The 24,659-nt window shown below is 47.7% G+C and overlaps 3 protein-coding genes across 5 annotated transcripts in view; 2 read left to right on the top strand and 1 right to left on the bottom strand.

Annotated features, from left to right (window-relative positions):
- Positions 1 to 24,659, top strand: part of LOC129704352 (oocyte zinc finger protein XlCOF15-like) — a 265,479-nt gene that overhangs the window by 77,975 nt on the left and 162,845 nt on the right. The gene's annotated exons all lie outside the window — the stretch shown is intronic.
- On the top strand, positions 2,773 to 8,371 carry LOC129704312 (zinc finger protein 420-like). Of its 3 annotated transcripts, none has more exons than XM_055647363.1 (2): positions 2,773 to 2,930; positions 6,591 to 8,371. In XM_055647363.1, the coding sequence occupies exon 2, from the start codon at positions 6,616 to 6,618 to the stop codon at positions 8,149 to 8,151; it is 1,536 nt and encodes a 511-aa protein (XP_055503338.1). In that variant the 5' UTR covers positions 2,773 to 2,930; positions 6,591 to 6,615; the 3' UTR covers positions 8,152 to 8,371. The 3 variants fall into 3 exon arrangements, with proteins under 3 accessions (XP_055503338.1, XP_055503341.1, XP_055503339.1); XM_055647366.1 differs by lacking the exon at positions 2,773 to 2,930 and adding an exon at positions 3,055 to 3,157; XM_055647364.1 differs by lacking the exon at positions 2,773 to 2,930 and adding an exon at positions 3,202 to 3,368.
- The window catches only part of LOC129704322 (zinc finger protein 229-like), a 22,726-nt gene continuing 16,966 nt past the window's right edge, over positions 18,900 to 24,659 (bottom strand). The window contains exon 3 of the mRNA XM_055647386.1: positions 18,900 to 20,658. Within this exon, the coding sequence (XP_055503361.1) occupies positions 19,209 to 20,339 (1,131 nt within the window). The 5' untranslated portion in view covers positions 20,340 to 20,658 and the 3' untranslated portion in view covers positions 18,900 to 19,208. The remainder of the gene's footprint in view (positions 20,659 to 24,659) is intronic.

Here is a 24,659-nt window from a genome sequence, read left to right as displayed (position 1 = left end):
TGCGAACTCAGTGGACCAGCTGGTTGCATCTCCAAACTAATCTGGTTGTATCAACCACACTATCTGGTTGTATCTCCAAACTAAACAGTATAACATGCAGGTACATTCATTTAAAATTAAATTCAGTGATTATTTCACATGATTTCTCACTGTGTAAAGCTCAATATCTGACCAATTTCTGTTTAACATGCTTGGTCTGCCGTGAGCATTTTTCTCTCCCAAAACAGTTCATATCTAGCAAACCGATCAACGAACCAGACAGCAGTTGGACGCAGTCATAGAACCGTAGACAATAGGTGCGGGAGTAGAGGCCATTCGGCCCTTCGAGCTTGTACAGCCATTCAATATGATCATGGCTGATCATCCAACTCAGTATCCTGTACCTGCCTTCTCTCCATACCCCCTGATCCCTTTGGCCACAAGGGCCACATCTAACTCCCTCTTAAATATAGCCAATGAACTGGCCTCAACTACCTTCTGTGGCAGAGAATGCCACAGATTCGCCGCTCTCTGTGTAAAAAACGTTTTTCTCATCTCAGTCCTAAAAGATTTCCCCTTTATCCTTAAACTGTGACCCCTTGTTCTGGACTTCACCAACATCGGGAACAATCTTCCTGCATCTAGCCTGTCCAACCCCTTAAGAATGTTGTAAGTTTCTATAAGATCCCCCCTCAATCTTCTAAATTCTAGCGAGTACAAACCGAGTCTATCCAGTCTTTCGTCATATGAAAGTTCTGACATCCCAGGAATCGGTCTGGTGATCCTTCTCTGTACTCCCTCTGTGGCAAGATTAGGAGCCCAAAACTGTACCAATACTTCAGGTGTGGTCTCACCAAGACCCTGTACAACTGCAGTAGAACCTCCCTGCTCCTATACTCGAATCCTTTTGCTATGAATGCTAACATCCCATTCGCTTTCTTCACTGCCTGCTGCACCTGCGTGCCTACTTTCAATGACTGGTGAACCATGACACCCAGGTTTCGTTGCATCTCCCCTTTTCCTAATCGGCCACCATTCAGATAATAGTCTACTTTCCTGTTTTTGCCACCAAAGTCGATAACCTCACATTTATCCACATTATACTGCATCTGCCATGCATTTGCCCACTCACCCAACCTATCCAAGTCATCTTGCAGCCTCCTAGTTTAGAGGGGTTTAAACGGTTTAGAGATGTTTAGAGGGCTTCAGATGGGTTCAGGTGTGTTTAGAATTGTTTAGAAGGGAATTGTTTAGGGGGGCTAGAGGTGTTCAGAGAGTCCCAGAGGGGTTTAGAGACGTTATAAGCCCACCGTGAGAAATTGTAATTCTCTGAAATTGAAGATAGACATAAAGCTGGAGTAACTCAGCAGGACAGGCAGCGCAGAGAGTCTGGAGAGAAGACCCTTCTTCAGACTGAACTGAACTCGGGTCGGTGAGAGTACTTGTGATTGTCTGAAGAAGGGTCTCGACCAGAAACGCAACCTCTCCCCAGAGCCGCTGCCCGTCCCGCTGAGCCACCTTCAGCTTCAGAGCCAAACAAAAAACACCGAGTGCTGGAGGAACGCAGCGGTCAAGGCGGCTGCGTCACCCGCTGGGTTTCTCCAGCATTTTTGTCTACCGCAAAACGTCAATGATTCCGGGAATGCTGAGGCGACACGGTGATAGAGAGGGAGTGGGAGAGCTAGAGAGAGACGAGATGGGGAGCGGGAGAGAGAGCGCGAGAGAAAGAGGGAGGGAGAGAGCAAAGGACAGAGAGACACACAACGTGGGTCGGTAGGTGAATGACTAACCTGCACACCAGGAAGAAGCCCCTTCTCGCGGTCCGGGGCCCTCACTCGTGATGATGAGTTTAATGAAATTCTCAATGTGTCATCGATCTACATTCCTCAGTAAATGTAATTGTGTTTTAAACAAGTATTAATGACGTTGCGTGAATTTTATTCAAAGGAACACGGCGTCATTAATACTTGTTCATTAATACAAGTCATTAATACTTGTTCAAAACACAATAACATTTACTGAGGAATGCGGATGGATGTAGATCCAGCGTTCCACCAGCCCGGCGTGAGGGCCTGAACATCGGGCCACCCGGGGCGGCGACTGCGGGTGCTCGGAAGGCCCCGACCACGGATGGACACGGAGGGGAGGCTGGCTGGACTACGGTGCCTTCCTCACCTGGGTGCCATTTATGTTATGTTGTGTTGTGGACTTTCTGTGTTTGTGCTTTTGTTAAATTTTTAATTCAATTTCAATTTTATTTTTAATATGTTTTATTATTTATTTATTATTTATTTTTATTATTTTTCTTGTGATTTTTTTTAATGATACTGCCTGTACGGGAAATTTATTTCGTTGTCTCAAAGTGAGGCAATGACAATAAAATTTGAATACAAGAATACAAGATGTAGATTGATGACATTGCATAACAAGGTGTTAACTACTTCATGTTAAGAAGTGCTAACAGTACTAACCGTTTGTGTCTGATGGCCGTGCAGCGGTTGTTATACATGTTCATTTAAAAAAAAATCCGGATGGCGAATGAAAAAAAATCTTTATTTAACAAAGATAATTCATATTTTCTTACGAAATACGGGACATTAGTGCGGGGCCCAATTGGGAGTAATCGGTCAAATCGGCTTAAGGCCGGCCCTGAGCAATAGCTCTGGCGGAGCAGATTCGATGGGCCGAGTGGCCTGATTCTGTCTTATGGTCTTATCAAGGGAGTGAACCGTCCGATTTCTGCGGTCAGGTGGCCGGGAACAGCGCTATAGATGATATTTCAATTCGTTTCTTGGCTTGGCGGCAACCGTGTATTTTTGAGCCAGGAGTTGCAACAGCTGGGTCTGGGAAGGGACAGTGTGAGCAAGCGCACGTTCACCGCGTTGTTCCCAACCACATGATCTTCTGTGCTTTGCTGCTGTGAGCTTATTTCTCCCGGAGCGCCGCGGCAGGTAAGAGCGGTCGGAGCGGCGCGGGAGTAATTGACATCCAGGCCGGACTCTACGGCCCGGGACGTTTGCGTTTGGCTGCGCGGCGACTCGCTGCGGGCTTGCTCGCACAACTCTGGGTGGGGGGGTGACGCCATGTTAGCACAGCCCCGACCCTTTCACTCCTTTCCCTCTGCCCGCCGTGTCTGGGGATTGTCTTGGGTCCAAGGAATATTGGAAATCTTCTGCAGGTCTGGCGAGGGGAACTGGGGCAATGTTTCAAGCATATATATATCTTTGGTTTCAAGTTCCAGCTCCCTTTGCTGGAACCGGGCCGGAGAGAAAAAAGCAAGTTGGTTTTAATTTACAGCCAGGCCACGGGGGGGAGGGGAGGTTGGGACAAAGAGAGTAGCTCCGAATCGAGAGGTCAGCGTGGCCGGGGACATGATTCAGCTGCAATAGGTAAGCTGCCTGTAAGAGTTCCAGCGTTTGGAGAGAGGGAGAAAGAGAGATTCAAACAAAAATAGACGTAAAGAAACAATGAACTGCAGAAGGTACACAAAAAAGCTGGAGAAACTCAGCGGGTGCAGCAATGAACTGCAGATGCTGGTACACACAAACAGACACGAAGTGCTGGAGTAATTCGGCAGGTAAGGTAGTTTCTCTGGAGAACATGGACAGGAAACGCCCCGGGTCGAGATCCTATTTCAGACTGGAAAAGAATCCGTTACTTTCAGCTCTCCACCCGAAACGCCACAAATCCATGGTTTCCAGAGATGCTGCCTGACCTGCTGAGTTATTCCAGCAGTTTGTGACTTTTTTTTAGATGTTAAAAATTAATGTGCAGCGCGAGGTTACAGCTGAAAACCCGAAACTTTGGGATGTTCAGGTTTATTATTGTCATTTGTCATAAGATCATAGTGATAGGAGCAGAATTAGGTCATTCGGCCCATCAAGTCTACTCCGCCATTAAACCATGCTGATCTATCTCCTCCTCCTAATCCCATTCTCCTACCTTCACCCCATAAACTCTGACAGCGGTACTAATCAAGACTATCTATCTCTGCCGTAAAAAATATCCACTGACATGGCCTCCCCAGCCGTCTGTGGCAAATAATTCCACAGATTCACCACCCTCTGACTAAAAAAAGTTCCTCATCTTCTTAAAAGAATGAGCTTAATTCTGAGGCTATGACCTCTAGTTCTGGACTCCCCCACTATTGGAAACATCCTCTCCACATCCACTCTATTCTGAGATACAGTTAAATGCTTTGCTATCCAAACTGATCACATATACAGTACATATATGCAATGAAGTCAACCACAAGTACATTAGGTAGTGCAAAGGGAAACACGAAATGCTGGAGTAACTCAGCAGGACTGGCAGCATCTCTGGTGGCAAAAACAGGAAAGTAGACTATTATCTGAATGGTGGCCAATTAGGAAAGGGGGAGATGCAACGAGACCTGGGTGTCATGGTACACCAGTCATTAAAAGTAGGCATGCAGGTGCAGCAGGCAGTGAAGAAGGCGAATGGTATGTTAGCATTCATAGCAAAGGGATTTGAGTATAGGAGCAGGGAGGGTCTACTGCAGTTGTACAGGGTCTTGGTGAGACCACACCTGGAGTATTGCGTACAGTTTTGGTCTCCTAATCTGAGGAAAGACATTCTTGCTAGAGAGGGAGTACAGAGAAGGTTCACCAGACTGATTCCTGGGATGTCAGGACTTTCATATGAAGAAAGACTCGGTTTGTACTCGCTAGAATTTAGAAGATTGAGGGGAGAATCTTATAGAAACGTACAAAATTCTTAAGGGATTAGACATGCTAGATGCAGGAAGATTGTTCCTGATGTTGGGGATGTCCAGAACAAGGGGTCACAGGATAAGGGGGAAATCTTTTAGGACCGAGATGAGAAAAACATTTTTCACACAGAGAGTGGTGAATCTCTGGAACTCTCTGCCACAGAAGGTAGTTGAGGCCAGTTCATTGGCTACATTTAAGAGGGAGTTAGATGTGGCCCTTGTGGCTAAATGGATCAGGGGGTATGGAGAGAAGGCAGGTACGGGATACTGAGTTGGATGATCAGCCATGATCATATTGAATGGCGGTACAGGCTCGAAGGGCCGAATGGCCTCCTCCTGCACCTATTTTCTATGTATCAATGTTCGGATCACCAAGTCAGCGTGGTGTGACTTGGTCAAGAAGTGAATGTACAGAATTCCTTACCCAGGATATGGGAATCCCTAGAATATCGGTTTGAGGTGGGTGGGGCAAGATTTAACAGGGACACGAGGAGCAACTTTTCAATTCAAAAGGTGGTGGGTATATGGAACAAGTGACCAGAGGGGGTAGTTGAAACAGGGGCTGTAACAGCATTTAAAAGCCACTTGTATAGGTACATGGATATAAACATAGAACCCCTCCCCCTTGCCAGTTCTCTGGCCAGTCTGACTGTTTCCAATCACATTTTATCTCTTTGCTTTGTTATCTTCTAGCTAACAATGATCTGTACCACATTTTCCTTGATCTCCATCCCCTTTGATGTCTCGTTTTCAAAGCTACCAATTCCTTATCTCTGAATCTCCCTCTCCCCTGGCTCTCAGCCTGAAGAAGGGTCTCGACCCGAAACGTCACCCATTCCTTCTATCCAGAGATGCTGCTTGTCCCGCTGAGTTACTCCAGCATTTTGTGTCTTTCTTCGGTTTAAACCAGCATCTGCAGTTCCTTCCGACACAGCACAGGGACAATGTTTGTTCCAAAAATGATGCTGGGTTAAATTGATCTCATCCGCCCAAACATGATTCGTACCCATCTATTCCTTGCACTTCCATGTGAGGACATGCCCGTGAGGCCTAACTAAAAGCCACTTAAAAACCGCTTTCGTCTCTGGCTCCACAACACACACTGGCAACGCGTTCTAGACTCACCACTCCCTGTGTGAAGAAAAACTTCTCTCCATTATACTTTGGCCCTCTCACCATACAGCTATGACCTCTAGTGTTGGACACTTCCACACTGGGGAAAAAAAAACGTTCTGTTGCAAGTGGGACTTTCTTAGATGGGGCATGCAGGAGTTGGGCCAAAGAAACAACAATCCTCTGTCTGGATTGCTCTCGAAGAGCCGGAGGGCACGGTGGCGGTCACATTGGCGCAGCAGCAGAGTTGCAGCCTTACAGCGCGCGCAGACCCGGGTTCGATCCCGGCTACGGGTGCTGTCTGTACAGAGTTTGTACATTCTCCCTGTGACCCGCGTGGGTTTTCTCCGAGATTTCTTTGGTTTCCTCCCACACTCTAAAGACGCACAGGTTTGTAGGTTAATTGGCTTGGTGAATGTAAAAATTGTCCCTAGTGGGTGTAGGATAGTGTTAATGTTGCGGGGATCGCTGGTCGAAGGGCCTGTTTGTGCATTTATTTTACAGCATGGAATAAGCAGAGAATTTGTGGGTTTCCTCCCATCTCCCAACAACGTGTGGGTTTACAGGTTATTGACCTCTGTAAATTACCCCTAGTGCGTAGGGAGTGGATGAGAAAGTGAAATGACACAGAACTAGTGTGAACGGGTGATTGATGGTGGGCGTGGACTCGGTGGGCTGAAGGGCCTGCCTCCCTGCTGTATCTGTAAAATGAATGAAGTGACCATCTATTTTCTGATGTCTGATGTCTTCTCATTGAAACCCATAGCATCGAACGTGAATAACACCCAGGCATGTCCTCGCTGGAAATGGGATGTTCAGATGCTCCAAGTGTGGAGGGATTCACCAAGTCGACTGACCAGGTAACAAGCCAGGAAAATCACGCCGGGGAGAGGCCGTTCACCTGCTCCGAGTGCGGAAAGGGATTCTCTCACTCGTCCAAGCTAATGAGGCACCGTCATGTCCACACCAAGGAGAGGCCGTTCTCCTGCTCTGAGTGCGGGCAGCGATTCACTCGGCCGTCCGCCCTGCTGACCCACCAGCGGGTTCACACCGGGGAGAGGCTGTTCACCTGCCCCGAGTGTGGGAAGGGATTTGCTTATTTATCCAAGCTGAAGAGGCACCAGCAAGTCCACACCAAGGAGCGGCCGTTCTCTTGCTCTGAGTGCGGGAAGGGATTCATTCGATCATCGGACCTGCTGACGCACCAGAGCCTTCACACCAGGGAGAGGCCGTTCACCTGCTCCGAGTGCGGGAAGGGGTTCATTTTCGCGTCCAAGCTGACGAGGCACCAGCAGATCCACGCCAGGGAGCGGCAGTTCGCCTGCTCCGACTGCGGGAAGGGGTTCCCTCGATCGTCCGATCTGCTGATGCACCAGAGCCTTCACACCGGGGAGAAGCCGTTCACCTGCCCCGAGTGCGGGAAGGGCTTCATGTATTCGTACAAGCTAACGAGGCACCAGCGGGCCCATGCCAAGGAGAAGCCGCTGACTTGCCTGGATTGTGGGAAGGGATTTCTCCGATCGTCGGATCTGCAGATCCACCGGCGGGTCCACACCGGGGAGAAGCCGTTCACCTGCTCCGAGTGCGGGAAGGGCTTCACTCGTTCCTACGGCCTGACCCGACACCAGCAGGTCCACACCGGGGAGAGGCCCTTCATCTGCTTCCAGTGCGGGAAGGGGTTCACAGAGTCGTCTCAGCTGCTGATTCACCAGGTCTCGCACACCGGCGAGAGGGCCTTCGCCTGCCTGCAGTGCGGGAAGCGGTTCATCCACTCGTCCCACCTGCTGACCCACCAGCGCATCCACACGGGGGAGAGGCCGTTCACCTGCTCCGTGTGCGGGAAAGGGTTCACTTGGTCGTCCCACCTGCTGATACACCAGCGGACCCACACCGGCGAGAGGCCGTTCACCTGCCCCGAGTGCGGGAAGGGCTTCATCCACTCGTCCCACCTGCTGACCCACCAGCGCATCCACACGGGCGAGAGGCCCTACACCTGCCCCAAGTGCGGGAAGGGTTTCACCCAGTCGTCGTATCTGGTGAACCACCAGCGGGTCCACACCGGCGAGAGGCCGTACAAGTGCGCCGAGTGCGGGAGAGGATTCAAGCAGTTGTCCAACTTGCTGAGCCACCAGGTGGTCCACACCGGGGAGAGGCTGTTCGCCTGCTCTGAATGTGGGAAGGAGTTCACTCGGTCAGCCTACCTGGTGACACACCGGCGGGTCCACACCGGCGAGAGGCCCTTCACCTGCCTCCAGTGCGGGAAGAGGTTCGTTCAGTCGTCCCACCTGCTGAAACACCAGCGAGTTCACTCTGCGGGGAAAGTTTGAAGACGCTGTACATTGAATGTTGAACCACTGCAGCTGTTGAAATCTAAGACTGCTTCCCAAGTGACTGCTGGTGCTGGGCTCTGCCTTTACTGTTGTTGCCCAATATTCCCAGAACTAAACCCTGATCATTGGGCTCGGTTGCCGTTTGTTTAACCCCTCCAATTCGCCTTGAGTTTAATATTCTTGATGTGATAAATAAACCAGTTCTCTTTTCACCTTGCATGTGGCATCATCTCTGTCTGTCAGACACGTAACTGGGCTTGTATTCACTGGAATTTAGGAGAATGAGAGGGGATCTTATAGAAACATATACAATTCTTAGGGTATTAGATGCAGGAATAATGTTCCCGATGTTGGGGGAGTCCAGAACCAGGGGTCACAGTTTAAGAATAAAGGGTAGGTTATTTAGATTTGATAAGACTTAGGGAAAATTTATTGAACACTTTCATACAACATAAATTGTTCCCTCTTTAACTGTTACAAAAATTATTTTACCTCTATAGGGTGGAACGGACTTGACGACAAACAGACTTACATTGTTGAAATTCTCAGTTCAGATTCTGTTTTGCTTTGCTTTGTTTATTTTTTTATTTTTATTTTTATTCTTATTTTCTTATTCTTATTTTTTTTTCTCTTTAGTTTAGGGGGGTTTTGTTTTTTCCTTTTCTTTTTCTTTTTGTCTTTTTATCTTTGTTTTTTTTTACATTTATAAGTTCCCTTTTAAAGATTTAGCTATGTCTACATAGGATAGGATAGTGTTAATGTGCGGGGATCACTGGTCGGTGCGGACTCGGTGGGCCGAAGGACCTGTTTCCGCGCTGTATCTCTAAACTAAACTAAGATGGAAGAGCAGTATTAGGTTATTTGCCTCACCCGAGTTTCCTCTGCCAATCTATCATGGCTAATCTATTTTTCCCTCTCAACCACATTCTCCCTCCTTCTCCTGGTAACTTTTGATGCCATGACTAATCAAGAACCTCTCAATCTCAGCTTTAAAAATAGCCAAAGACCTGACCTCCACCACCATCTGTGGCAATGTACTCCACAGATTCACCACCCTCTGGCTAAATGAATTCCGCCTCATCTCCATTGTAAAGGTAACTCATGGGCGAGTTGGGCCTCGGGGACTATTTCCGTGCTGTGTGACTCTCAACTTTATGCTCCAGTGTGCAAATTGCCTCTGTGCTGAGGACATTCTTGGAGTTGGCGCAATGTTAGTTTCTGTATTCCATGCCTAACATGAGAGGCAGTGGGTTAACTTAGTGGACACTCTTCCTTTAGATGTGACGTGACCTGCCAGTCATCCTCTTCCCTCGTGTCCGTCTTCCACGTTTCAAATGTTGACCTCGCTGTCATCGTCCGTCCTGAAAAGAACGCAAGCTTCCAGCGACAATCAGTGGGAGCCATCACTTGTTTCAATAGATGATGGTGGTAGCAGAATTAGCTCGGGATACATCCCGTTTCCAGCCCTGCGACGTGGGCGCTTCTGCTACGGGGCCACCTGCCAGTTATTTCCAACTTATTGTAAACGGGCACAGTGGCGTGAATAAGGTATGGATTTGCCACAAATAACAGTTGCTAGAATTGAAAGGTTACAGCAGAGAAGGAGAGCATGTGGCCGATCGAGTACTTGCCTGTTCTATGCAACAAAAAAAAGTGCAGCTGCTCCCAGTCCCTACACAAAAAAATCTGGACTGAAGAAGGGTCTCGCCCCGAAACGTCACCTATTCCTTTTCTCCAGAGATGCTGCCTGATTTACTCCAGCTTTTTGGGTCTATCTTTGGTTTAAACCAGCATCTGCAGTTCCTTCCAATACTCAAGTCCCTACACTCTCCCTGGCCAGGCAGCATATGTGGAAGGAATAGATGGGTGACGTGTTTGGTTGGGACTCTTCTGCAGACTGATTCTGGTGGGGGAGAAAGAAAGCTGGAAAAAAGAGGGGGGGGGGGGGGGGGGGGTGGAACAGAGACTGGTGAGTGATTGATGGATGCAAGTGAAGAATGTTTTCATTGACAGACGGATGGACCAAGGCCAGAGATGGAAAGGAGTGAAAAAGGGCACATCTGTGGAAGGGAAGGGTAGGTAACATTTTGGGTTGGGACATTTCTTCCATATACCCACCACCCTCTGAGTGAAAAAAGTTGCCCATCGGGTTTCTATTAAATCTTTCCCTTTTCACATTAAGACTGGTTCTTGATTCCCCTACTCCGAGTTTTACAAAAAAATAAAAAACAGCAAGGGTCAGAATCCTTTAGATTGAGAACTAGTCTAAAGAAGAGTTCCAAACCAAAATTGCTTATCTATGTTCCCCGGAGATGCTGTTAGACCCGCTTTGTACCTCCAGCACTTTGTGACTTTTTTTTTAAGGTGGAATTCTCATTGCCCTTGCTCGTTGGTTGAAGGGCGAAGTTGTACCACGGCTGTGGTCTTCCAGAAACTTGGCCAATTGGAAAAGTGGAAGGGCTACAGTTGGTCAAAGTAAAATGAGTTTGGGGGAAAGTTTGAAAGAGATCGTTCAAATAAGGTAGAGCAAAGAAATTGCGGTTCTGTTGGTTTAGGTTAAGAGTTATTATTGTCACACGTACCGAGGTACAGTGAAACACTTTATTGTGCATGTTCTCCATTCCCCCCCCCCCCCCCATTAGGTTCTTATTGTGACGTAGAACAAGCAGGTATTACTGCGCAGGTTCAGCTGACGGGCAGGGCAAGTGGAAATGGATTTATTAAAGCTTAAAATGTGAATAACTCTTAAAATATGACAACAATTTAAATGTTAAAGAGGAAATTTATTCAGTCCATTCTTTCTTGTTGCATCTCTTGTTGCGTTCTGCAGCCGGGGGAGGGGGTCGGCTTCAGGCGGGGGCTGTCAGGGGCCGGTGGGAGCGTCCTGCAGCCGGGTGAGGGGAGGGGGACGGCTACAGGCAGTCGCCTGTGGGGGCATTCTGGAGGGCTAGTATGGGCAATGTGGGCCAAAGGGACTGGTTTCCAGAAGGCTAGTATGGACATTATGGGCCAAATGGATTCTTGGAGCCACTGGTCACTCACTCACGGCTGGTGCGTTCACAGTTCACTCACGGCTGGTGGACTCGCAGTTCACTCACTCATGGCTAGTGGACACACACACACCCCCTCCATCTCACACACACACACACACACACACACACACACACACACACACACACACACACACACACACACACACACACACACACACACACACACACACACACACACACACACACACACACACACACACACACACACACACACACACACACACACACACACACACACACACAGAGTTGGATAGAGCTCTAGGGGCTGGTGGAATCAAGGGGAGAAGGCAGGCACGGGTTATTGATAGGGGACGATCAGCCATGATCACAATGAATGGCGGTGCTGGCTCGAAGGGCCCAATGGCCTCCTCCACCTATTTTCTATGTTTCTATGGAACAGCGAGTTTTTATGTAAACGAGATCCCATTGTGATGTCATTGTGGGGTGGAACGCTGCTGACAGCCAGTTTATGTAAATGTGATCCCATCATACGCTGCTGACAGCAAGTAGGGAGGAGCTGTTTTAATTTTTTTTAAGTTTAAAAATGTTGTAAAATCTAAACTAAAACTTGATACACCACACCACAGGACAATTGTGAGTAAGGTGGTCCAGAAATTGTAGCGCTATCATGTACCATTTTACCGTAATTTCAGTAGCAGACAGACAGATGGACAGACAAACAAGATGAGAGTTTTAGTAATAGACAGACAGATAGTAGGTATGTTACAAAACCTACCTGAATCGCCATTGGGAATCTGCCCACAGCCAGGTCGGCGTTTTGGCGCTGTTTGGAGGGGGCGGGTTTAAAACGCGATTTTTACTAGGCTGTAAAAATCGCTGCAAGACCCGGTCGCAAAAGGTATTATTAGTTTTATAGGCCTCGATAATGTAGTTCTAATAGTTTAAAATTACTCTCTGATTCCGCAACATCTCGCAGCCCCAGGGTTTTATAAAGCAAACAATTAAAGGTATGTACCTTATTTTTACATTAAATGGGGCATATATATAACCCTATATATCAAGTTATCTATAGCGAATAGTTCATTTTGGGCTTTTTATATCCCGCAGTATTTTTCTCGGCATTTGAGGGCACTAATCCAACGCGCTGTCAACATTCTAAACCAGCGCGTTCCACATGAACCCACTAGAAAGCCGATTTAAATGGGCATTTATTTACAGCAATTGAACACTAAATTCCTTCCATTTGGCCTATAAATTAATGTAAATTAGATATAAAAATCATGTTATATTGTGAATTATTTGTGAATAATCTTTGGACACTTAGGCTATTTAAAAATGTTAATCTTTCCTTAAGAAATGGGCCTTTGATTATCCAAGATCACAGCTTTTTTGTAATGTCCATTGAAAATCAATAGGGAACAAGATGCTAATTTCCGAGTATGAAAATGGCCATAACTTTTTTAATACTTGAGATATGAAAGTGAATTTGGTGTCAATTTAAACTTATTGTTATGCTTTATCTGATGGGATAAATTGCAGACTTGATTTTTTAAATCTCAAAATTTTGTAACATTGCTACAGATAGACAGGGAAGGCTTTTCTACACAGAGGGTGGTCGGTACCTGTAACGTTCTGCTGGGGGTAGTGGTGGAGGCAGATACGATTGTGGTGTTTAAGAGAGCCACATGAATATCCAGCGAATGGAGAGACATGGACCATGTGCAGGCAGATAAGAGTTGGCATCGTGTGTAAGAAAGAACTGCAGATGCTGGTTTAAATCGAAGGTAGACACAAGATGCTGGAGTAACTCAGCGGATGAGGCAGCATCTCCGGAGAGAAGGAATAGGCAACGTCGCCCATTCCTTCTCTCCAGAGATGCCGCCTCACCTGCTGAGCTACTCCAACATTTTGTGTCTAGAGTTGGCATCATCTTCCGCACGGACGTTGTGAGCCGAAGAACCTTTTCTTGTGGGGGAGTGTATTGTACGTCCTACAATAGACAGAGCAAAGGCGAGGGCACTGAGAGCAGAATACGGTTCTCAGCATTGTAGTGCAACAGTTCCGTGAACTCAGTCCAATGTTCTCAATGGGTAGAGGTGAATTGGACAGTGCGTTAGCTTATGGAAAGACCATTCAGAAGCCTGACAACAGAGCTGCTCCCAATTCTGCTGGTGCTCACTTTCAAGCTTTTGTACTTTCTGCCCAGTGGAAACAGGGTTAGAAGAAGGCAGAAATGGAAAGACATCCGTGTGATGGACTGGGACATATCCACCACACTGCAATTTGTTGCAATCTGTCATTTAAATGTTATTATTATTATACCAGCCTCAACTATCTTTCTGGCAGCTTGTTCTAGATACCCACCACCTGTGTGTAAAAGTTGCCCCTCAGGTTCCTATTAAATCTCTCCCCTCTCACCTTAAACCCATGCACCCTGGTTCTTGATTCCTCCACACATGTAAAAGGCACATGTCCATTCACTCTGTCTAGTCCCCTCGTGCACTTATATACCTGCGCTCCAAGGAATAGTCTTAGCCTGCCCAGCCTCTCCCTATAGCTCAGGCCCTCAACTCCTGGCAACACCTCGTCTCTGCATTCTTTCCAGCCTAACAATTAGCAGGGTGACCAAAATTGAACACGATTGATCAAAATTGAATGCAGTCTCACCAACGTCTTGTGCAACTGTAAGATGACATCCCAACCTGTACTCAGGACCCTGGTAGATGATGGTCTTTGTACCGTAAGCCTTCTTGACCATACAACCTACCTAAAATGGCACTGTCAAGGGACTATGTAACTGCACTCCTAGATCCCTCTGCTGTACGATACTCCACAGGGCCCTGCCATTCATTATGAAGGTCCTGCCGTGATTTACCTGCATAGAAACATAGAAATTAGGTGCAGGAGTAGGCCATTCGGCCCTTCGAGCCTGCACCGCCATTCGATATGATCATGGCTGATCATCCAACTCAGTATCCCATCCCTGCCTTCTCTCCATACCCCCTGACCCCTTACGCCACAAGGGCCACATCTAACTCCCTCTTAAATATAGCCAATGAACTGGCCTCAACCACCTTCTGTGGCAGAGAATTCCACAGATTCACCACTCTCTGTGTAAAAAATGATTTTCTCATCTCGGTCCTAAAAGACTTCCCTCTTATCCTTAAACTGTGACCCCTAGTTCTGGACTTCCCCAACATCGGGAATAATCTACCTGCATCTAGCCTGTCCAACCCCTTAAGAATTTTGTAAGTTTCTATAAGGTCCCCCCTCAATCTTCTGAATTCTAGCGTGTACAAGCTGAGTCTATCCAGTCTTTCTTCATATGAAAGTCCTGCCATCCCAGGAATCAGTCTGGTAAATGCCATCAACTATTTGCCCAACTGTTCAGGATCCTGCTAAAATTTTAGATACATATCTTTGCTATCTACGATACCAGCTACTTAAGTGTCATCTGCAAACTTACTAATCATGCCTTCAACATTCCCATCCAAAGTGTTGATTTTGCCCACAAACAGCAATTGGCCCAGCACTGACCCCCGAAGCAACTTTGGTCACAGGTCTTCAGTCCGAAAAACAGCCTTCCACCGTCACTCTCTGTTTACATCCATTAAGCCAATTCTCTAGGAGTTCCTTGATACATAGTTCCTTGAAAGTGGCCTCACAGGTAGAGACAGCGTGGTCAAGAAGGCTTTCGCTACATTGCCCTTCGTCAGTCAGAGTATTGAGTATTGAAAAAGGGTCTCGACCCGAAATGTCACCTGTTCCTTTTCTCCAGAGATGCTGACCGACCCGCTGGGTTACTCCCGCTGTTTTGTGTCTACCTTCAGTTTAAACCAGCATCTACAGTTCCTTTCTCTACACATATTTAGTACAGACGTTGGGAGGTTATGTTACAATTGTACACAACATTGGTAAGGCCACTTTTAAAGCTTTAGTCACCCTATTACACAGGAAAGATGTTGTTAAGCTGGCAAGGGTGCAGAGGAAATTTACAAGGATGCTGCCAGGACTCGAGGGCCTGAGCTATAGTGATAGGTTGAGCAGACTAGAATGTTGTTCCTGGGAGTGCAGGAAGTTGAGGGCTGGTCTTATGGAGGTGTATAAGAACACGTGGGGAAAGGTCCTGGCTCGCACCAGCAAAGTTAGTCTTGCCCCAATTTATGATTTCTAACTTGTGGGCCCGCCCTGCCTTTGTCCATAACTATTTTAAAACTTACAGAAGATGGGTCGCTGGTCCCACATACCAAACCTCGCTGGTCTCCTGATGTAGTTGAGGCGTTGGTGTGTCTTCCTGGCTGTTGCATCAATGTGGTTGGTCCACGATAGATCATTGATGATATCAACGCCACACAATTAGAAAATCTCAACCATTTCTACTTCGGTGCCATTGATATTGATTGGGGCATGTTTGACATGTAGTCGATACCTGTCTATGTTTCCTGACGTCGATAACTAACTACAGAAACATAGAAATTAGGTGCAGGAGTAGGCCATTCGGCCCTTCGAGCCTGCACCACCATTCAATATAATGGTGGTGCAGGCTCGATATAATTCTTTACTCAGAGAGTGGTAGCGGTGTGGAATGAGCTTCCAGTGGAAGTGGTGGAGGCAGGTTCATTGGTATAATTTAAAAATAAATTGGATAGGCATATGGATGATAAGGGAATGGAGGGTTATGGTATGAGTGCAGGCAGGTGGGACTAAGGGGAAAAAACATTTGTTCGGCACGGGCTTGTAGGGCCGAGATGGCCTGTTTCCGTGCTGTAATTGTTATATGGTTATAATATGATCATGGTTGATCATCCAACTCAGTATCCCGTACCTGCCTTCTCTCCATACCCTCTGATCCCCTTAGCCACAAGCGCCACATTAACTCCCTCTTAAATATAGCCAATGAACTGGCCTCAACTACCCTCTGTGACAGAGAGTTCCAGAGAAAAAAGTTTTTCTCATCTCGGTTTTAAAGGATTTCCCCCTTATCCTTAAGCTGTGACCCCTTGTCCTGGACTTCCCCAACATCGGGAACAATTTTCCTGCATCTAGTCTGTCCAACCCCTTAAGAATTTTGTAAGTTTCTATAAGATCCCCTCTCAATCTCCTAAATTCTAGAGAATATAAACCAAGTCTATCCAGTCTTTCTTCATAAGACAGTCCTGACATGGGAAGACCATAGTGTTTAAGAAGGAACTGCAGATGCTGGAAAATCAAAGGTAGACAAAAGTGCTGGAGAAACTCAGCGGGTGCACCAGCATCTACGAAGCTAAGGAAATGGGCAACATTTCCAATGTCACCTATTTCCTTCGCTCCATAGATGCTGCTGCACCCTCTGAGTTTCTCCAGCACTTTTGTCTACCTATGGGAAGACCATAGCTAGGTCTGCTGAAAGTCCTGCGGGGAATTCTCTTCACATTGCAGAGTGTGACAGAGTGCAATGTGTGGAGGGGTGGGGGCAAACACCGGGTCTGCATATAATGGGAACCCGGGAGGACACAGAGAGAAAAGGAAAGCAGGTGAGGCCACAGCCCCATAGCGCAGAGGCCGGGGTTAATCAGGATCAACACTGATAGTGGGGACTCTGGAAATTCTCTCGATGGCCGCGTGGGCGTCTCGAAAAGGTACACTGGCTTCCTCAAACATCTAAAAGACGTGCTGACTGACAGGCACAGCAGCGCCTTTACTTCCTTAGGAGGCTCAAGAAAGCCCACCTGTCCCCCCAGATCCTGACCAACTTTTACCGCTGTACCATAGAGAGTATCCTGACCACCTGCTTCACGGTATGGTACAGCAGCTGCACTGCTGCGGACAGGAAAGCACTACAACGGGTGGTGAAAACCGCGCAGCACATCATCGGTGCCCCGCTCCCTGCCATGGATGCCCTCCACCGAACACGGTGTCTGAGACGGGCCGGGAAGATCATCAAAGACCCCTCACACCCCAACCATGGACTGTTTGCCCTCCTCCCATCAGGGAGGCGGTACAGGAGCCTCAGGTCACGTACCAGCAGGATGAGGAACAGCTTCTATAACAACACAATCACACTGCTGAACTCGGAGTCCCGACGATAGATTTCTCTGGTCCCTCCGTCCCCCTTTGTTTAATTATTCTGTATTTCCTGATTATTCTGTATCTTCTCTCTTTCTATTTTTTTCTTGTTTTTTTTCTCTTTATGTACAACTGCTACGGACTGACGCAAAACTGCATTTCGTTGTACTGATACTTGTATTTGTGCGATGACATTAAAGTTGAATTGAATTGAATTGAATTGAATTAAATAGCTACAGTAAAGTGTACTGTGCCGGACTGACACATGAAAGAATGGATCGACTGGGCTTGTATTCTTTAGGGGTTGGACAGGCTCGATGCAGGAAGATTGTTCCCGATGTTGGGGAAGTCCAGGACAAGGGGTCACAGTTTAAGGATAAAGGGGAAATCCTTTAGGACCGAGATGAGAAAAACATTTTTCACACAGAGAGTGGTGAATCTCTGGAACTCTCTGCCACAGAAGGTAGTTGAGGCCATTTCATTGGCTATATTTAAGAGGGAGTTAGATGTGGCCCTTGTGGCTAAAGGGATCAGGCGGTAGGGAGAGAAGGCAGGTACAGGATGATCAGCCATGATCATATTGAATGGCAGTGCAGGCTCGAAGGGCTGAATGGCCTACTCCTGCACCTATTTTCTATGTTTCTATGTATTCACTGGAATTTAGAAGTGTGAGAGGGGATCTTATACAAACATATAAAATTCTTAAGGGATAGGACAGGCCAGATGCAGGAAAAAAATTCCCGATGTTGGGGGAGTCCAGAACCAGGGGATCACAGATTAAGAATAAGGGGTAGGCCGTTTAGGACTGAGATGAGGAAAAACCTTTTCACCCAAAGAGTTGTGAATCTGTGGAATTCTCTGCCACAGAAGGCAGTGGAGGCCAATTCACTGGATGTTTTCAAGAGAGAGTTGGAAATAGCTCTTAGGGCTAACATAATCAAGGGATATGTGAAGAAAGCAGGAACGGTGTACTGATTTTGGATATTGAAGAAGGGTCTCGCCCCAAAAAGTCACCTATTTCCTTTGCTCCATAGATGCTGCCTCACCCGCTGAGTTTCTCTAGTATTTTTGGCTACCTACTGATTTTGGATGATCAGCCGTGATCATACTGAATTGCTGTGCTGGCTCGAGGGACCAAGTGGCCTACTCCTGAACCTATTTTCTATGTGAAAGTGAATCGGAGAATCTGCTGGGGAGTCAACGCAAATCAAAAAATGTGGTTTACAGATACAGTATGGGAACAGGCCATTCAGCCCAACGAGTCCACCACATCCATTGGTCACCCAACACACTAGTTCTACATTATCCCACTTCCTCATCAACTCCCGACACAGTGGGGCAATTTACAGAGGCCTTTGTGTGAAAATAATAAATTAGATTTATCTAGGATTAGAGCAAATGTGTTATTGATGATCAGAGTGGACTCGGTGTGCCGAAGGGCCTCGTCCATGCTACATCTCACTATTTATCTGTGACTCTCAGAATATTCATACTAGTTGAGATGGGAAGAGACACATCAGAAAGGATAAACTGGCCCAGAACTATTTCCCGCCCCTTATTGCCCTCCTTATGAATCCGCTTCTTTTCCCGAAGCTCCTCCGGGGAAAGACTCAATCCCAACCGGGAGAACTCTTTCTCCCGTTTATTCTGTGCATTGCAGAGATATCAAGGGCCTGATACACAATGTTTCGAGCAGAGCTGATTTATTTGTCACAAATCCACAATATTGAATTCTGCCAGCTATCGGGGTTAGCAAAACCACATAAAATAAAAACAACGGGACCCAATGACGAGGAAGTTCAGTCCTGGGAGTGAGGGCATGGAAACGGGCTCGTTAACCCAACGAATCCACGCCGACCATTGCTCAGCCGTTCACACCCGTTCTATGTTATCCCACTTGGAACTGGAGATTTGACAACACAATCGCAGCACCAGCCGCAACTTGGGAACTTGCGTTTGCTTTCTGGCGGTGTGATGGTTGAACGTCCAGCATGTTTAATCTTTCTCCCCAGTCTGTGTACACTGGTGTTGTGACAGGTGGGATGACCGATTGAATCCCTTCCCACACGTGCTGCAGGTGAACGGTTTCTCCCCAGTGTGAACTCGCTGGTGGGTTCGCAGGTTGGACGACTGAATGAATCTCCTCCCGCAGGCAGTGCAGGTGAAGGGCCTCTCCCCGGTGTGGATTCGCTGATGGCTCCGCAGGCTGGAAGAGCAGGTGAATCCTTTACCGCACTCGGAGCAGATGAACGACCTCTCCCCGTTGTGGGTGCGCTGGTGCGTCCGCAGAGTGGACAAGTGGGCAAAGCTCTTCCCGCACTGGGAGCAGGTGAAGGGCCTCACCCCGGTGTGAATCCACTGGTGCGACTGCAGGTGGGAGGAGCGAGTGAATCCCTTCCCGCACTCGGAGCAGGTGAAGGGCTTCACCCTGTTGTGAATCCGCTGGTGCATCTGCAGGTTGGACGACTGGCTGAATCTCTTCCCGCACTCGCTGCAGGTGAACGGCCTCTCGCCGGTGTGGATCCGCTGGTGCAGGAGCAGCTCAGAGGAGCGAGTGAACCCTTTGCCGCACTCGGAGCAGGTGAAGCTCCTCTCCCCAGGGTGGACCCGCTGGTGTGACTGCAGGGTGGACAACTGGGTGAACCCCTTCCCGCACTGCGTGCAGGTGAAAGGCTTCTCCCCGGTGTGAATCCGCCGATGTATTCGGAGGCAGGACGACCGGAAAAATCGCTGCCCGCACTCCGCGCAAGCAAAGGGTCTCTCGCCGGTGTGTGCCTGTTGGTGTCTCCTCATGCTGGACGACCGGGCAAATCTCTGTCCGCACTCGGAGCAGCAGAACGGCTTCTCCCCGGTGTGGACCCGCTGGTGCAAGAGCAGCTCGGACGAACGAGTGAACCCCTTCCCGCACTCGCTGCAGGTGAACGGCCTCTCCCCGGTGTGAATCCGCTGGTGCATTTGCAGCGTAGACGAAGTAATGAACCGCTCCCCGCACTCGGAGCAGGTGAATGGCCGCTCCCCACTGTGCATTTTCTGGTGTAGCTTCAGGCTGGATAAATAAGCGAACCTTTTCCCACACTCAGAGCAAGTGAAAGGCTTCTCCCCGCTGTGACTCCGCCGGTGAAGCATCAGGTTGAACGATCGAGATAATCTCTTTCACGCATTTGGAGCAGGAGAAGGAGCTCTCTTCAGTGTCTCCTTGCTGGCGTTCCATCGACTGGATGAATGAGTGAACCTGTTGCTGCACTCAGAGCAGATAAACAGTCTGCACCTGGTGTGAGCTCACCAGGGTGGATGAGCGAGCAAGTTCCTTTCCACATTCAGGACAGGTGAACGTTCTCTCCCGACTGCTGCGTCAACAGGTAGGATGACCGAGTGAATCCTTTCCCACATTCGCCCTCTCTCCGGTGACGAGGTGCCGCCACATTCTCAGGGCCTTGCATCATTGCTGTTTCAACAAGAGCATAAAACAATCACAGAGTCATACAGCACAGAAACAGGCCCTTCGGCCCAACTCGTCCATGCCATAAGACCACAATACATAGGAGCAGAATTAGGCCATCGAGTTTAGGCCTCACCATTCGATCATGATCTATTTTTCCCTCTCAACTCCATTTTTATGCTTTCTCTCCAAAACCTTTGACGCCCTTAATATTCACAAACCCATCAATTTCTGCCTTGAAAACCCAATAACTTGGCCTCTAGCGCCATCTGTGGCAATTAATTCCACAAATTCACAACCCACTGGCTAAAGAAATGCCGCCTCATCTCCATTCTTTTCATTCCTGACCCCAATACTGAAAACATTCTCTTCACCTCCTCTTTTCAATCTAGACCTATTATTGTTCAAGAAGGAACTGCACATGCTGGAAAATCGAAGGTAGACAAAAGTGCTGGAGAAACTCAGAGGGTGCGGCAGCATCTATGGAGCGAAGGAAATAGGCAACGTTTCGGGCCGAAACCCTTCTTCAGACTGATGTAGGGTTGGGGGAGGGAGGGGGGGGGGAAGAAGAAGAAGAAAGGAAGAGGAGGAGCCAGAAGGATGAGGGAGGGCTGAGAAGGGGAGGAGACAGCAAGGGCTACCGGGAATTGGAGAAGTCAATGTTCAAGCCACTGGGGTGCAGGCTGCCCAAGCGGAATGTGAGGTGCTGCTTCTCCAATTTCCGGTGGTGCTCACTCTGGCCATGGAGGAGGCCCAAGACAGAAAGGTCGGAATTGGAATGGGAGGGGGAGTTGAAGTGCTGAGCCCCCTCGACTCCATCCAAGGACCCAAGCAGTCGTTCCAGGTGCGACAGAGGTTCAACTGCACCTCCTCCCCCATCTCTTGCATCCGCTGCTCTAGATGTCAGCTGATCTACATCGGTGAGGCCAAGCGTAGGTTGGCGATCGTTTCGCCGAACACCTCCGCTCGGTCCGCATTAAGCAACCTGATCTCCCTGTGGCTCAGCACTTCAACTTCCCCCTCCCATTCCGAATCCGACCTTCCTGTCCTGGGCCTCCTCCATGGCCAGAGTGAGCACCACCAGAAATTAGAGGAGCAGCACTACATATTCCGCTTGGGCAGTCTGCACCCCAGTGGCTTGAACATTGACTTCTCCAATTTCCGGTAGCCCTTGCTGTCTCCTCACCTTCTCAGCTCTCTGGCTCCTCCTCTTCCTTTCTTCTTCCTGCCCCCACCCTACATCAGTCTGAAGAAGGGTTTCGGCCCGAAATGACGCCTATTTCCTTCACTCCATAGATGCTGCCGCACCCGCTGATTTTCTCCAGCACTTTTGTCTACCTAGGCTTATTATTATTTGGCGGCTTTCAATGAGATCCCCCGCCCCCCTCATCCTTATGAAACCCCAACGTTACAGGCCCAGGGCCATCAAATGCTCATCGTACATTAACCTACTCGTAAACCTCCTAGGGGCCGGCCACGATATCCCATCTAAGCTAGTTCCATTTGCCTGCGTTTGGCCCATGTCCATGACTTCTTTCCAAACAAGAAGGTGATGCACATCTTTCTAGCTGGGATGGAACTTGTTTCTTTTCCGAAAGATCAATCTGCACTAACACATAGGTTTTGGCAAGGAAAGATTTGCTCAATCTTTTGCTCACTTGGAAATATTTTCGCATTCCCTCCAAGATAGATTTACCCTCGTACAGAATGTTTCGGTCGGGACCCTTGTTTAAATTGACCCGACTCAAAACGACGCCTATCCACGTCCTCCAGAGTTGCTGCCTGACCCGCTGAGTTACTCCGGCACTTTGTGCCATGTTTTACAAACCAGCATCAACAGCTCCTTACATCGGTGGAGCATCTGGTGTGCTTCCTCTTTGCTGTGTAAATGTCCTAAGTTCTTTCCACAGTCAGTGTTCTTAAACTGGCACTGGCTACCCGCGATTGGTAGAACATCTGCAGCATCTTACTGCAGATGTTGAAGGAGCTGAGCCTTCTCAAAAAGTACAGCCGCCGTCTGTCTCTTCTTCTGCAGGCTTACACTGGCTGCCTTCCCTCTACACTCACAGTCCCGATAAACAGTCCCGATCCATCAGTCTGAAGAAGGGTCTTGACCCGAAACGTCACCCCTATCTAAGTTCCCCAGAGATGCTGACTGACCCGCTGAGATACTCCCACCATTTTGTGTCTTCCCTTGGTAAACTTGGAACTGCAGACGCTGCTTTACAAAAAAAAAAGCATAAACCGCTGGAGTAACTCAGTGGGTCAATAGACAATAGGTGCAGGAGTAGGCCATTTGGCCCTTCGAGCCAGCACTGGCTGATCATCCCCAATCAGTATCCTGTTCCTGCTTTCTCCCCATATCCCCTGACTCCATTATTTTTAAGAGCACTATCTAGCTCTTTCTTGAAAGCATCCAGACAACCTGCCTCCACCGCTCTCTGAGGCAGAGAATTCCACAGACTCACCACTCTATGTGAGAAAAAGTGTTTCTGTTCTAAATGGCTTACTCCTTATTCTTAAACTGTGGCCCCAGGTTCTGGGCTCCCCCAAACTGGGTCAAGCAGCATCTCTGGAGAACATGGATAGATGATGTTTCAGGTCAGGACCTTTCTTCTGACTATTCTCCAGTTTCTTGAAGGTACACTTGTTTCCTCAAACAACTTAAAAAAAGAGTGCTCGACAGGTTAATTACAGTGCCCTCCATAATGTTTGGGACAAAGTCAGATCATTTAGTTATTTGCCTCTATACCCCATAATATGCGATTTGTAATAGAAAAATATAACATGTGGCTAAAGTGCACATTGTCAGATTTTATTAAAGGATATTTTTATACATTTTGGTTCCACTATGTAGAAATTACAGCTGTGTTTATACATCATTCACCCCTATTTCAAGGTACCATAATGTTTGGGACACATTGCTTCACAGATATTTGTAATTGCTCAAGTGTGTTTAAATGCTTCCTTAATGCAGGTATAAAAGAGCTCTCAGCACCTAGTCTTTCCTCCAGTCTTTTGGAAAGACCCTTGGAAACTTTTATAAAACTTCTTCTCCTCGAAGGGCTGAATGGCCTACTCCTGCACCTATTTTCTATGTTTCTTCTTGCGTATGGCGTGCACAGCCTAAAGTTGTAGGACAACTTGTTCTATTTGATCTTATTTGATTGTGCACACCGAGTTGATTGCATTCACCGAAACAGGGCGGACCCAGGTGAAGGTTGCAATCTCCCACCCCAGTTTGATGGATGTTTATCAACATGAGGACCAAAGCTGTGCCAATGAAAGTCAAAGAAGCCAAGACGAGACTGATAACAAGAATAAAACTGTTAAGAGACATCTGCCAAACCTTAGGCTTTCCAAAATCAACAGTTTTGAACATCAGTTTGCCAAGAAGTACTTAAAAGAGCAACCACAGTTCTGGAAAAAGGTCTTGTGGACAGATGAAACGAAGATTAACTTATATCAGAGTGATGGCAAGAGCAAAGTATGGAGGAGAGAAGGAACTGCCCAAGATCCAAAGCATACCACCTCATCTGTGAAACACGGTGGTGGGGGGTGTTATGGCCTGGGCATGTGTGGCTGCTGAAGGTACTGGCTCACTTATCTTCATTGATAATACAAATGTGGATGGTAGTAGCATAATGAATTCTGAAGTGTATAGACACATCCTATCTGCTCAAGTTCAAACAAATGCCTCAAAACTCATTGGCTGGCGGTTCATTCTACAGCAAGACAATGATCCCACACATACTGCTAAAGCAGCAGGAGATTTTCAAAGCTAAAAAATGGTCAAATCTTGAGTGGCCAAGTCAATCACCCGATCTGAACCCAATTGAGCATGCATTTCATATGCTGAAGAGAAAACTGAAGGGGACTATCCCCCAAACAAGCATAAGCTAAAGATGGCTACAATACAGGCCTGGCAGAGCATCACCAGAGGAGACACCCAGCAACTGGTGATGTCCATGAATCACAGACTTCAAGTAGTCATTGCACGCAAAGGA

Source organism: Leucoraja erinacea, chromosome 15 (assembly GCF_028641065.1).
Source record: "Leucoraja erinacea ecotype New England chromosome 15, Leri_hhj_1, whole genome shotgun sequence".
NCBI lineage: Eukaryota > Metazoa > Chordata > Chondrichthyes > Rajiformes > Rajidae > Leucoraja > Leucoraja erinaceus.
The sequence above is the reverse complement of the archived record's forward strand: the minus strand, read 5'-3'. Positions and strand labels throughout refer to the sequence as shown.

Bases quoted from the DNA above. Each gene is read 5' to 3' on its own strand.
- LOC129704312 (XM_055647363.1), top strand. From the start codon at position 6,616: ATGTCCTCGCTGGAAATGGGATGTTCAGATGCTCCAAGTGTGGAGGGA.